This window comes from Haematobia irritans, chromosome 3 (assembly GCF_050003625.1).
Source record: "Haematobia irritans isolate KBUSLIRL chromosome 3, ASM5000362v1, whole genome shotgun sequence".
NCBI classification, from domain to species: domain Eukaryota; kingdom Metazoa; phylum Arthropoda; class Insecta; order Diptera; family Muscidae; genus Haematobia; species Haematobia irritans.
The window spans coordinates 124723127-124736875 of record NC_134399.1 but is presented as its reverse complement, the minus strand read 5'-3'; the positions used below and the strand labels follow the sequence as shown (position 1 = coordinate 124736875).

The window sequence follows — 13749 nt, the reverse complement described above, 5'->3', positions numbered from 1 at the left end:
CAATTCGAATTTTGTGCATTGTAAAGATAAAAATCGATTTATTGCCGCAAACAAAAAAATCTTTAACCCTTTTTGGTCAACACAAAAAGTGGATTATGTGATTCAATTTGGGAAACATTAAAAGACGATTTTTTGAGACAATGTCGACGTTTCGAAAGAGCGTCAAAACACAAATACTGTAGTTTTGCACATCATAAACAAACATTGAAATATAAATCTTTGTAAGACGACGGGTTTCTTAAGAAAAAAATTTTAAATAAAAAAATAGTGCCATGTCGATAAAATTCTTAATCTAAAAAAAAATTATAGTAGTCCCAGTATCTCCTTCAGATAAATGCCCTAGTAGGTATTTCACAAAATATATTTTTCCTATATATTTAGCGAATGACCCCACTGTGCTTTATTGACGATTCTGTAGATATTCCGTTTTCATTCACGGCGATTCATGTGTATATGTCAATTTTTATTTGGGAGAAGACAAAATGTTATGAGTAAAATTACAGAAAAAATATTGTGAGTAAAATTACTCTTTTTTTTTTCTTATTGTTTGTTTGTTGTGTCATAGACATTAATGGTGCGTGGACATTGGCACATTGCTATCCGGCACTGTGTTTTCCTGCGAGAATACTTTTTGTATGCGTGTTCAATCATCATCATTTTTTGATTGTGTATTTCCGTCGCCGCTAAATGCTTTTGTTTAGTACCTTTGGTGTTTTCTGACTTTGTTCCATGTCGTGTGTGCTGTGTATTTGCGGGTAAAATTAGAAAACACTTTACAACACTGTTTTTTTTTTGCTTTGGCATAATACTACGAGTGTATAATAGTGTTAACTCTTTCTCACTCTCGCTCTCTCGGTAACATAGTATCTACGTCTCTTGACAAAGAACAAAACGAACGACAGCTGTTTCCCCATCGTCATCTTCCCTAAACATCAAAAAAACAGAGAGAAAGAGAAAAAGTAACAGCCGAGAGTAATAAGAAAAAAAACTACGTTTAATTAATAAAATAAATCTATATTTGCGTGAAATTTATTGAAAAATTTTAATTGAGAGTAAAAAAAAAACGAAAACACTTTCTATCGTCTTTTACACACAAGGAGTTAATCATTAATCGTGAAAATGATGTCGAAAAGATGTGAGTGATTTTAGTGAACCGTAGTAGTTTTCTTCTTTTACTCCGTTTTCGTATTATTTTTTTTTCTGAGCCTCCGGTATTTTGGAAATTTTCTTTTTTATTGGATCTTTTGATAATTATAGCTATTTAGTTTTTTTTTTTCATTTCATTAGTCTATAGACCTTAGTTTTCTTACGTTTTCATTAGAACAAAATATCTTTTGCATATTTTTTCGTGCCCCGTTGTACATAAGTCGTCGTGTTATATACATGTTAAGATGTATGTCAGATGCGAGTACATATTCAGAAAAAGTTTTTTGTTCTTACGAGATTCCACCCTTAAAAAAATTTCCATTTGTTCTTCTGTTTAACACCATAATGTGCGTTTGTGTGTTTGGATATCGTCATAATTAACATTGTGAATTTCCTTCTTTTTTTGGTATCCCTACCCCATCATCATTTTGTGTCTTTACTTTAATACTTCCTTAAGCATACTTTCTTGTAGAACTTTCCTTCCTCCAATGGTATTTTGGAAGGGGAACAAACACGAGAACCTTTACTTGAGTAATATTCCTTAAAAATCATTAAATGGAAGAAGACTTGTAACCTTTTTTTTTGCATTATGCACTAGCATCTTAGGCACAGTAGTGTTGCCATGTAATGATTTTATGCAATCTGATGTCATCTGCTAAATTTAGACTGGGAATTGTGGATTTTGTAAATGTTAGTTAGGTTCAATTGATACCCATACTCCGTAAAAATATACCTATATGAAATATCGATTTATTTCATTAGATGGATTGTCGTATCCCATCCGAAATGTCAATTTAGCTAAATCAACCACCGACAAGTGGATCTTTTTTATGTACAATTTTGTAATAATTGAAAAAAAAATACCCAAATTGAGCAATGAGACCAATGTTACTAGGACTAGGATGTTCAGAAGAGCTATCTTTGGTATTTAGTATTAGGTTAGGTTAGTTTAGGTATAGTGGCAGCCCTATAATTCAGGCTCACTTAGACTATACAGATCTTTTCTAGCCGAATTTAAACCCATATCAGGCAAACAATTTACATGGAGTTATCTTTTATTTGGGGATTTTTACGCCCTTATAGGTTACAATTAGGCTAAAATTTCCCTTAGGTACCATTGGTTACGAAATTTACTCATTGGGGATTCCTTGCTTTATCCCAATGATAAAAAATTGGGCACTCCTTAAGCAGGCCTTTTTATATATCCAGCACTATTACAAAGAAATAAAAACTGTTGTATGACCATAATGATATTCTGCACTATGGTTTTAGGCGTCACAGTTCAATTAAGCTTTGAAATAGGGACGGGGAGGAATACTGGACCATTTTATTGCGACAAAATTTTTTTTCAGACATGAAAGCGCTTATTACAAATCGGTTGATACTTTAACTTCTAAGACGTTCAATAAACCTAAAAAGAAACTACTAGACTGTGTTGCTACCTAATTTCACTGCCTGATGCTATGAGTTGGCAAATGACCGATTGCATCAAGCGACACCATATACTAATTATTTAGCAGGATGTGCGTTGGTATGTCTTTGCCAAATTGCAAAATCCAGCTGTCTGAAGTGACTATCAGGATGACGAAATGTCGTACAATTTTAGTAACTACTAAAATAAGCAGAAATATCCATGTTACATTTAGAGTTCCAATGCCTGAAGATGAGCAAATGATATATAAAAATGATGCCTCCATATACAAAAACTAAACACTAAATAAATACCTGTCTCCATATACGAAAAATGAAAATAAAACTTCAAAATTCCATAGTAAAAGGACCAACACTCCTTGTTCTAGGTTACGAATTGTCAATACGCAAAATGGTCTAAAATATCTCTATATTCCAAGCTACAATGATATATAAGGAATTTAATTGGCAAAATAGGGAACGCTGGGAGAGCTAGTTTCCAAATACGTTTGTATTGCCTTTGCTTGTCACCTCATTTTCCCCCAGCCTTTATTAAAGGACTTATTAATCTTGGATTCCAATTTGCCTTAGAATTTTATGTCAATCGAGTACAACTTGGGAATTCTAAAACAATTTTTTTACAATTTTGTTTTCTCAAATATTTTTATTGAAATGTTTTTTGAAATAATTTTTATTAACGAGGTCTATCATTTTATCATTTATCCTCGAACAAGAGTGACCATACAATAATTTTTCTTTTGGTTCTTTTTCATTATAGATGTCCGCCGGCGCTCAACTGCAGATGGCCCCACAGACATCGACGTCAATAAGCCATCATACAACACAACAGCAACAACAGCAGCAACATTTTGTACATAATCCACAACAACAACAGCAGCAGCCACAGCAGCAGCAGCAAGCTATATTGTCACAACAACCCCAATTGATACAACAGCAAACACATCAGCAACAATTACAATTGCAGCAACAGCATATAACGCATTATACCCAACAGCCTCCGACGCTTGCCACAACACATCATCTTCAACAGCAGCAACAACATCACCATCTTCAAGGGCAAACACCACAACAGGCACTGCAACCGCAACAACAACATTCTCAACAACATTTGTTGCTGCATCAGCATCAGCAACACAGTGGTGGTGGCCACAGTAGTAATCCTGACTCGAATATGAGCACTGGCTCTTCGCACAGTGAAAAAGATGTTGTTAATCCTGATATGCTAAGTTCACAACAGCAATCAAGTGGTATTGTTCAACAAATCGGTATTTTACAACAGCAAACAACCGGCGTTAACGTATCAGCTGCTGGCAACGGTATGATGAACACCAGCGGTATGGGTATATCAGCTGATCCTAATACCATGCAAACAACAAATCATCATCTTTCCCATCAACTAACACACCAGCCCCAGACAGTGGGCGGAGGAGGTAGTGGTGGTGTTGTGGGGGGATCGGCGACATCGGGTCGCATGGAGAAATTAGCTAGGACGCCAACTGAACGTAAACGTAAGCGAAAAATTGCCGCCTTGCATACGGATGATAGTGGGGGAGCAGGCGGCGGCGGTGGTGGTGGCATTCCAGGCAGTGGTAATGGAGGTAATAATTCAAGCAACGCTAGTAAATCAGCTAAACAGAACAATTCATCCTCCTCCTCAAGCACACAGTTATTAAAAAATTTATCTCTAAATTTAGGTGCTCAGCAGGATCGTCTCCAAATTCCGGTTTCGGGTGTGGGTGGTGGCGGAAAAACGCCGCGACTTCTACCGCCCGGCAGTGGAGGTTCGGTCAGTGATAATAAAAAGATCAACGACTATTTCAATGCGAAACACAGTGTACAGTCAGCAGCCACTAATAGTCCTATGAGGCATACAGCTGGTGGTGGCTCGAAGAGTCCCTCATCGGCTGGCGGCCAACAACAACAGTCGCAACAGCAGCCCGGGCCCCAGGCCCAACAAGTGCCAACATCAGTAGGAGGTAACAGCACGTATCCCATGTATCCACCTAGTCCACAGCAACCACAAATGCCAGCTCCTGGCATACCATCAACGCCCACGTCACAACCCCCGCCACCAGATTTCCATTATAGCGCGGCCGCCAATTCGACGAAGCCACCTAGACAACAGCAAACTTCCAATGCAATGGTTCCTCCGCAGTCGCCACTAGTTGGTGTCGGCAATGTTGGTCTAATGACATCCACTCACATGGTACACAATCAAACGGCCACAGGCTCAGCCCTAATGGGTGGACAAACAGCAGCTGGGGCCGGAGGAAATGGACCTCCACCACCTCCTCTGCCCCAGCAGCAACAGCAAACACTTCAACTTCCCGCCTCTTCCGTTGTTGCCACAACGACTGTGCAACAGACACTGACGACATCGCAGCAACAGCAAATGGCCGCTGTAGCGGCCGCCCAATTGAATTCCCTGCAACATGCCGGCATGCTGACAAATCCAGGTGGCGGTGTACCACAGACAGCTGGTGCGCCCCAGCAACAGCAACCCTCGACAGCGATGGTTACCAAAGCAACACAAACCGACCTCTCACAACACGAAATGCAAGAGCGTGAATCGGAAAGTGAAACCAGTAAATCAAAATTGGATGAGATGACAAGACTGTCTGATGAACAAAAATGTCAAATTATTGCTCATCAAAAACTAATCGATCAACACAAATCCCACATAGCCAAGTGTATTGATGTGGTCAAGAAGCTGTTGAAAGAGAAATCCAGCATTGAGAAAAAGGAGGCTCGTCAAAAGTGCATGCAGAATCGCCTGCGGCTGGGCCAGTTCGTTACACAACGTGTAGGTGCTACATTCCAGGAGAACTGGACCGATGGTTATGCTTTCCAGGAGTTGAGTCGACGACAGGAAGAGATCTCCGCCGAACGCGAAGAAATCGATCGTCAGAAGAAGCAACTAATGAAGAAACGGCCAGCCGAGTCTGGTCGCAAGCGTAACAACAATAACCAGCAGAATTCCAATTCAAATGATTCCTCCAACTTGAATGCTGGTTGTGATCGCCTTTCAGGCAATGACAGCGGCATCAGTGGTGTAACCTCCGCATCTGGTGGAGGTGGTGGCAGTGGCCGTGGCCTAACGCGATCGAATTCAACACAAGCTCAAAGTCAACTGCTGCACAATGGCGGCGGCAGTGGTACCAGTGGTACTGGCATGGGTAGTGATCGTCTATCGGATCGTGGTGGTGGCGGTTCGGGTCGCGGTGATAATTCTGGCAGTGGTTCCGATTCAGCAACGTTCCTTAAACCTGATCCCGTATCTGGTGTTTATACCGCTCAAGAATATTATGAATACGATGAGATTTTAAAACTACGCCAAAATGCTCTCAAAAAAGAAGATGCCGATCTTCAATTAGAAATGGAGAAATTAGAACGTGAACGCAATTTGCATATACGTGAATTGAAACGCATTTTGAATGAAGATCAAGTAAGTCGCATAGATTGGTGTGATTTCTGAATTTTTAGAAAATTAATCATTTTGTTTTTATTTTTTTTTTGCAGTCCCGCTTCAATAATCATCCAGTATTGAATGATCGTTACCTATTGCTGATGCTTTTGGGTAAAGGTGGTTTCTCTGAGGTCCATAAAGCCTTCGATTTAAAGGAACAACGTTATGTTGCATGTAAAGTTCATCAATTGAATAAGGATTGGAAAGAAGATAAAAAGGCCAACTATATCAAGTAAGCGAGTTGGGTTATATAGAGAAGAACATTTAGTATGAATTGATGAATAGTTAAGAGTAGATGATGGTGGTGGGGGTTGTAGGGGGTTATGTTTGATTTTTTAAATAGCTATCTATAGTTGACGGAATTGAGGATATATTTTGTTGATATATTTTCATATGCAAAGCAGATCGATACATATGATTTTGTTTTGTGGGACTAACACAAAGGTGATACAGAGAAGGAAGTGGCAATAATTCCATATAATATAATTTCTTGCAGTTATCTTAAACATATTTGTTTGTTTATTTTTAATTATTTTGTGGCACATTTAGTTTTTCTATTTTTGCTTTTAAAATGTTTTAATTGCTGTGACTTTGTTTTGCTCTTGGTTTTAATTTACGAATTCTTGAAATGTAAATGATATTTAGAATTAAATAATCTTTAGATTAGGGCTGTTGTTCGGGATCGATTTTTATAAATTCCGGGTTTTCCAAAATATAATATTCCGGGATCTCGATATTTTAGTTAAATTTAATTTTATTAACAAAAAAAAAAAAAAAAAACAAAAAAAAAAAAAAACAAAAACAAGAGCAAATTAAAAATCAATTTCAAATTGTTATCATACTCAACAAACACTTAGTCCAACTCAACATTATAAAGAACAGAAAAACAAAAACATTATGACAAGATATGAAAAAAAAAACAAAAAGCAATATCGCTATCTTACTCAGCAAAAGATTTTAAGGGTTTTGATTATACTAGATAATATATCTACACTTGTGTTATAATATATTCGTACACTTGTGTTAATCCTTTTATACTTCATCGATTTTTAATTAACTTCTTAGAAATATCAAGATATCCAAATTTTTATCGGATAAAAGCGATCTTGGCATATTTTGGATGGACCTTTTATCATTGCTTTTTATTTTATATGACACGAATTCCATTTCACATGAACTCATTATTCAAAGGTGGACTTTATCGGTTACTTCGATTTTTGAAGAAATTGTGCTCATGTCTAATAAATTCTTACTCAAGGACTAGCATAAATGTTTATTAACTCAATTTGTCGGATATGAAATCTAAGGGCCGTTTGCACAGAATGAAGTCTCCAATTTATTAATAAACAATCCTAAAAAGCCACAAATTTAACAATATGGAATTATTTTTACGGAATACCGATTCCGATCCTGGGATTAAAAATAAAAATCCCGGATAAATTCCGTCCCGAAAATCCCGGGAAGTTTAATTTGAGATTACTGAAGTTAATATGTATGATAATGTACTTTAATATATATTAATATATATTTTTTTTAGTTTTAGTTTAATATTATTCATTGATTTTTATTTTCTTTTATTTTTAATATTTTTATTTCTATTTAGTTTTTTTTTGTTTTATATTTTTTAGGTTTTTTAATTTTTTTTTATTTTTTAGTATTATTTATTAATACTTTTTATATTTAGTGTTTGTGTTTTATATTTATATTTATTTTTGATGTAGTTTTTTATTTAATTATTATTATTTTTTTAGTATTATTTATATACTTTTTATATTTATATTTTTACATATAAATATTTGCAGGTTATTTTTATATATTTTTTAAAGAAATGGAAATCAAAAAGTTATGGAAATTGAAATTATTTTTATATAAAATTAACAAATATTTTTTTATATACAGTGCACTCGCGGTAACGTGAACACACTCTATCTTACATTAACTTCTCCGTAACGCCGAAAAACATGAAATTTGACGTTAAAGGCTGATTCACAATGTCAAATACAATTTTAAATATACCTACGGAATTTTTTAGTGATCTAGTTTTTTCGTGAATTTTAATTATTAATTTAAATTGCTTTATAATTCCATATCCACTGATATTTTTCCGATCTCTTTTTTTTAGTTTTTTCATGAAATTAAATTAAGTTTTTAATATTTACTAATAACAAAAATAAAAGACTATAAAGCTAGAACGTATAAAACTCCCGTATATGGATGTTTTGTTCTGAAATTCGCTGAAGATCGCTAATATTTTTGCTAACGTGACCTTTCTTGGTTTTAATTAGGTCACGTTACCGCGAGTGCATTTTTAAATATATTTTTTTTAAATTTAATATATAATATACCTACTTATTATATATAAATATATTTTTGTTTAGTTTTTTTTTTTATATTTTTTATTCTTATTTTTAGTTTAATATTTTTGTATTCATTATTTTTTATATTTTTATTTCTATTTAGTTTTTTTTTTTTGTTTTATATTTTTATTTATTTTTCTTTTTTTAGTATTATTTATTAATACTTTTTATATTTAGTATTTGTGTTTTTTATTTATATTTATTTTTGATGGAGTTTTATTTATGTTTTTTTTTGTATGTTGTAGTTTTATTTATTAATACTTTTTTATATAGTATTTTTACATATAAATATTTGCCGCCGGTTCAATAGGAGTTGCCTTTTGTTTTATAGTAATGAAATTACAAATCTATGGAAATTGAAAAGTATTAAATTTAAAAATACAGTGAAACCTCTCAAACTTGGACACTCTGATAACCGGACACCTCCCAAACATGGACAGTTGCCTGGGGACGTTTGCTACATTAACACATAAAAATTAACCTCTCATACCTGGACACCTCTCGAAGGTGGTCGAAATTTAGGCGACCGTGGGTGTCCACCTTTCAGAGATTTTACTGTATATATTTTATATATTTTTATTTAGAAAATTTTTAACTTTTGTTTTTATATTTATTATTTTCACATATTAATATTTTTAGGCCGGTTCGATAGGAGTTCTTTTTTATTTAAAATTAAAAAAATATATTTTTTTGAATATTTTTTTATATTTTTAATCAGTGTTTTTATATATTTTTGTAAAAATTTTTTTATATATTTTTAATTAGTTTTATTTTTAAATATTTTTGAATATTTTTATTTATATTTTTTATTTTTTTATTTACACTGAAACCTTAGTGGACTTTCAAAGTTGCCTTAATTTTGTGCACATGTGGGAGATTTATGAGTGTTTAAATTTTATGTGATAATACTGCAAAAATTTCACGAGAACTGTCCACTTTTTAGAGTTATACACCTTGCAAGTTTGAGAGGCTTTACTGTAGTTTATAGAATTTTTCATATTTTTTGTATTTTTTGTATTATTTTTTTATATATTTGCAGGCCCACAAATAGGAGTTGTTTTTTTATAGAAATGGAAACTAAAATACTTTATTTTATTAAATTAAAAATATATTTCCTTTTTTTAGTTTTACTTTAAGGGGACAATTTAAAACATCAACACTAACAATAGGCAATTAGTTTTGTAATAGTAATTGAGCTGTTGACCTATTCTAGTCTTCTTTATAGAACCCCTCAACTATTTGCAAGACAATTTTTTTAAGTGAAATATTTTTTTTTGCCATTTTCTAGACATGCTTTGAGAGAATATAATATCCATAAGGCCCTCGATCATCCAAGAGTGGTAAAATTATATGATGTCTTTGAAATCGATGCCAATTCATTTTGTACGGTTTTGGAGTATTGTGATGGTCATGATTTAGATTTCTATCTAAAACAGCATAAGACGATACCGGAACGTGAAGCACGTTCAATAATAATGCAGGTAAGTAAACGTATAGAATCTTGAGAAATTTTCACTAATAAAATAAATAAAGAAAAAATTAATGTAAAGCAATAAATAATCAATGGTTATTGATAATTCAATTCTTTACATTGCCATTTATTAGAATCCTAATTTATTCAAATAATTAAAAATATTTGTATTACACTTAGGTTGTGTCTGCCTTGAAATATTTGAATGAGATTAAACCACCAGTCATTCATTATGATTTGAAACCGGGTAATATTCTATTAACCGAGGGCAATGTGTGTGGTGAAATCAAAATAACCGATTTTGGTTTGTCCAAAGTTATGGATGATGAAAATTATAATCCAGATCATGGCATGGACCTAACCTCCCAAGGAGCTGGTACATATTGGTAAGTATATACCTTCTAATAAAGAATTTTATTTTTTTAAATATAATAAATAATTTTTGTTTTGTTTTTGGTTTTCTAGGTATTTACCACCTGAATGTTTTGTTGTGGGTAAAAATCCTCCAAAAATCTCTTCAAAAGTCGATGTATGGAGTGTGGGTGTTATATTTTATCAATGCCTGTATGGCAAGAAACCATTTGGCCACAATCAATCGCAAGCTACCATATTGGAGGAGAATACAATTTTGAAAGCAACAGAAGTACAATTCTCCAATAAGCCTACAGTATCCAATGAAGCTAAGGTAAAAGTTTTGGGGTTTCTCCCTTTTGTTCTCCAAAAAAAAAAAAAAAACAAATTTTGATTAATTTCTTTTTTGTTTTTCGTTTACAGAGTTTTATTAGAGGCTGTTTGGCTTATCGTAAAGAAGATCGTATGGATGTATTTTCGCTGGCGCGGCATGAATACATACAACCACCCATTCCAAAGCATGGCCGTGGCCAATCGCTTACACAACAGCAGCAGCAACAACAACAGCAACAACAACAGCAGCAACAACAACAGCAATCATCAGGTAATCAAGCCAACTCTGCCGGACAGACATCATTTTCAGCGGGCATGTTTGGCAATTTGAATCAATCGAGTTCGTCCTAGCTGCACACTAAACGTAATTCCAATTCATAATTGTTAAAGTTAATACAAAGTAATAGTAGTAACATCAATCATAATCACAACTACAACAACAACAGCAACAATCATTATCCGCAACAACAACATCATCACAATTCCCAACAACAGCAGCAGCAGCAACAACAACAACATATTCATAACAACAAACATAATGCCAGACAAGCACATACAACAAATCCGAATCTAAATTCAGGCCATGCTAGGACTATGTCTCATCATCAAAATGCAAATAATCTGCATCACCACCATCACCATCATCATCATCACCATCATACAAGAAGAACCAATAATGCAAATGCTATAGCAACAAATGCAATATCACCACCACCACCACAACCACCAACAACAGCATCCCTTACCACCACCGTTGTGGCAACTAACAACATTGCTGGCGGTGTCAGTGCGAATCGAAGTTTCCGTCACAATCATACAGCATCAGCAGCAACTACAGGCATGCAACAGCATTGTCGTCAAAATAAACAACAACATAAAATGCTCACCTTTACCTAGGGTGTAAGGAACGAAATCAGAAATATAAAAAGAAAGCCAACAAGTCCCTTTTCAGTAAAAATGTTCCATTAAGGAAGTATAGATCACATTCCTTAAAAAAAAAGAATAATCAAAAGATAAAACAAAAACCTATGCATACATGAATAGAAGAGAACAGAACAGAACAGAACATAAAAACATAGACTTTTCACTGCCGTTTGTCAGAAAAAAGGACTAATATTTTCTCTCTTTCCTAGAAAGAACAATAATAAGACTATCCACATATAAAGGGAACAAATACACGAGAGCTTCTGCTGCTCCTCTCCCTCTTGCTATTAAGCCCAGCAAAATGGTTTGTGTTGTGTAATGCTAACTTTCTTCTTTATTATTTAAGAGGTAAAGAAAAAGCGAAAGGCCACCGGGTTTGAAGAATTAATTTATCGGTAATGCTTAAATATATTCCTAGTCAGAGGAGGCTCTTCAAAATGAATGCTATTAAAAAAAAACGAATTAACAAAATTTTAATTATCGTGATTTTAACGTGAAAATATGTTGAATATTTTAATTGAATAAAAAAATATATATACAAATCTTATGGACGATTTCCATAATCTTCCATATTCGAGTTTGCTCTACGTTTACGTTGAAAAAAGCATTCTATACATTTCTCTTTTAAAATCATAAAGAATAGTCCAGTATGAAAATCGGTTTCATGGAAAATCCATGTTTGTTAAATTTTGTATAAAAAAAATTGCAACGTTTTTGTAAATAACTTTTTAGAAGGAATTTTTTTTATATTAAATAAATTTCCCATTCGAATATGAAAAACATTTTTCTTCTTCAAAATCATGAAAATAACGTAAATTGCTTTTAAAAACTGTCGTTGTTATTATTCTTTTTAAATAAATGGGACAAAGTGACTGATATCAGTCATTCCATAAACGTTCTAGAAACCTAAGCATTAATCCAAAAATATAAAATTCCATATTCACACAGTAAGGGCCAAGTAAAAGATTTAAAAAAATCGTTTAGACTTTTGTTCGCTATATATTCCATAATCCAAAATATCCCCAAAAATTTTAATTATTTAAAAGCATTACCATTACATTATTGCCATTTTGCTGCTAGCTAGCTGTAATTTGTATTACAGGATACACTTCTAAACCAACCAAAGGGAAACAAACATAAAAATTTAATTCTTTTTGTAGGAATGATGAAATTAAAAAGAGATAACAAAAATGAAACTAAACAAACAAAAACCAACCAACTGCTAAAGAATTTAATTGTAAGTTAGAATCGAAGCAAACAAAAAAACAGTAAACAACAATTTTTAGCCTAAAAGGATAATGTGAGAGTTTTGATGAAACAAACAAAAAACCAACATTAGGAAGATTAAGTTAAACAAACAAATCTATTGAGAATTTCCAAGTAAAAGTTATAGCATCGCCAGGCAGCACTAGCCGCGCCTAATAAGTAAAATATATAAAAAAAAAATTCAAAAAATCCAAAAAAAAATCTTTGTTATGAAAAAAACTAAGCAGAAAAAATAAACAAAAAATATTCTTTGAGAAGAAAAAATGTCAGAAGAAATTAAGTTTAAATATTAAATAATAAAATATTAAGCCTAACTTTTAAATAATTAATTAATTATAAACAAAAAACCACACACACATATATAAATACATAATATAATTACCATATAATTATTATTATAATTAGGTATAATAAGTAAAACAAGAAAGAAAAAAGAATAAAAAAAAACATACAAACAGAACAAGAAAAATTCAACAACATAGAAGAAAATCCATAAACAGACAGAAAAAAAACTAATAAAATAGTAAACAAAAAAACTTCCCATCCGCCCCCCTTATAACGAAAAATATAAAAAAATAATTCACCAAATTATAAAGAAAGTTAATATAATGCAAAAAAGAAAAACTATATTATATTAATAACTAAAAAAAAGTTCTAGAAAGAATCAAAAATACTGACTCCCCGCCCTATACCTATCCCCATCCCACATCTATTTAGTTTTCCTTCCAAATGGCAGTAGATTTTTAATTTGGCTGGCCTTGCTTGATTTGGCAAAACAAAAAATTACTTCGCCCTTTTATAGTTTTTTTTTTTTAATTCTCTACAGACAGTGATAGTTGCACCGCAGAATTTCTTTTTATACATACATATATATACATATATTTTTTGAGTTGAACATTTTGTTCAATTTATTATCATTTTTATTACAATTATTATTATTATTACTATTATTAATTATTATGATTTTTTTTCTTAGTTTTTTTCTTCTTATTTTTTTTTTAATG

The 13749-nt window shown here is 32.7% G+C and overlaps 1 protein-coding gene across 8 annotated transcripts in view; it reads left to right on the top strand.

The window, feature by feature from the left end:
- Nucleotides 1–11238, top strand: part of Tlk (Tousled-like kinase) — a 493920-nt gene extending 482682 nt beyond the window's left edge. For 6 of the 8 annotated variants that reach the window (XM_075299460.1, XM_075299458.1, XM_075299456.1 and 3 more), the window contains 6 exons: nt 3335–6022; nt 6097–6275; nt 9689–9881; nt 10052–10257; nt 10337–10556; nt 10646–11238. In XM_075299460.1, coding sequence (XP_075155575.1) covers nt 3335–6022; nt 6097–6275; nt 9689–9881; nt 10052–10257; nt 10337–10556; nt 10646–10906 — 3747 coding nt within the window. In that variant the 3' untranslated portion in view covers nt 10907–11238. Of the gene's footprint in view, nt 1–864; nt 1136–3334; nt 6023–6096; nt 6276–9688; nt 9882–10051; nt 10258–10336; nt 10557–10645 lie in introns of all 8 variants that reach the window. The other 2 variants (XM_075299459.1, XM_075299461.1) reach the window with 2 other exon arrangements.
- The last annotated feature ends 2511 nt before the right edge of the window (nt 11239–13749 follow it).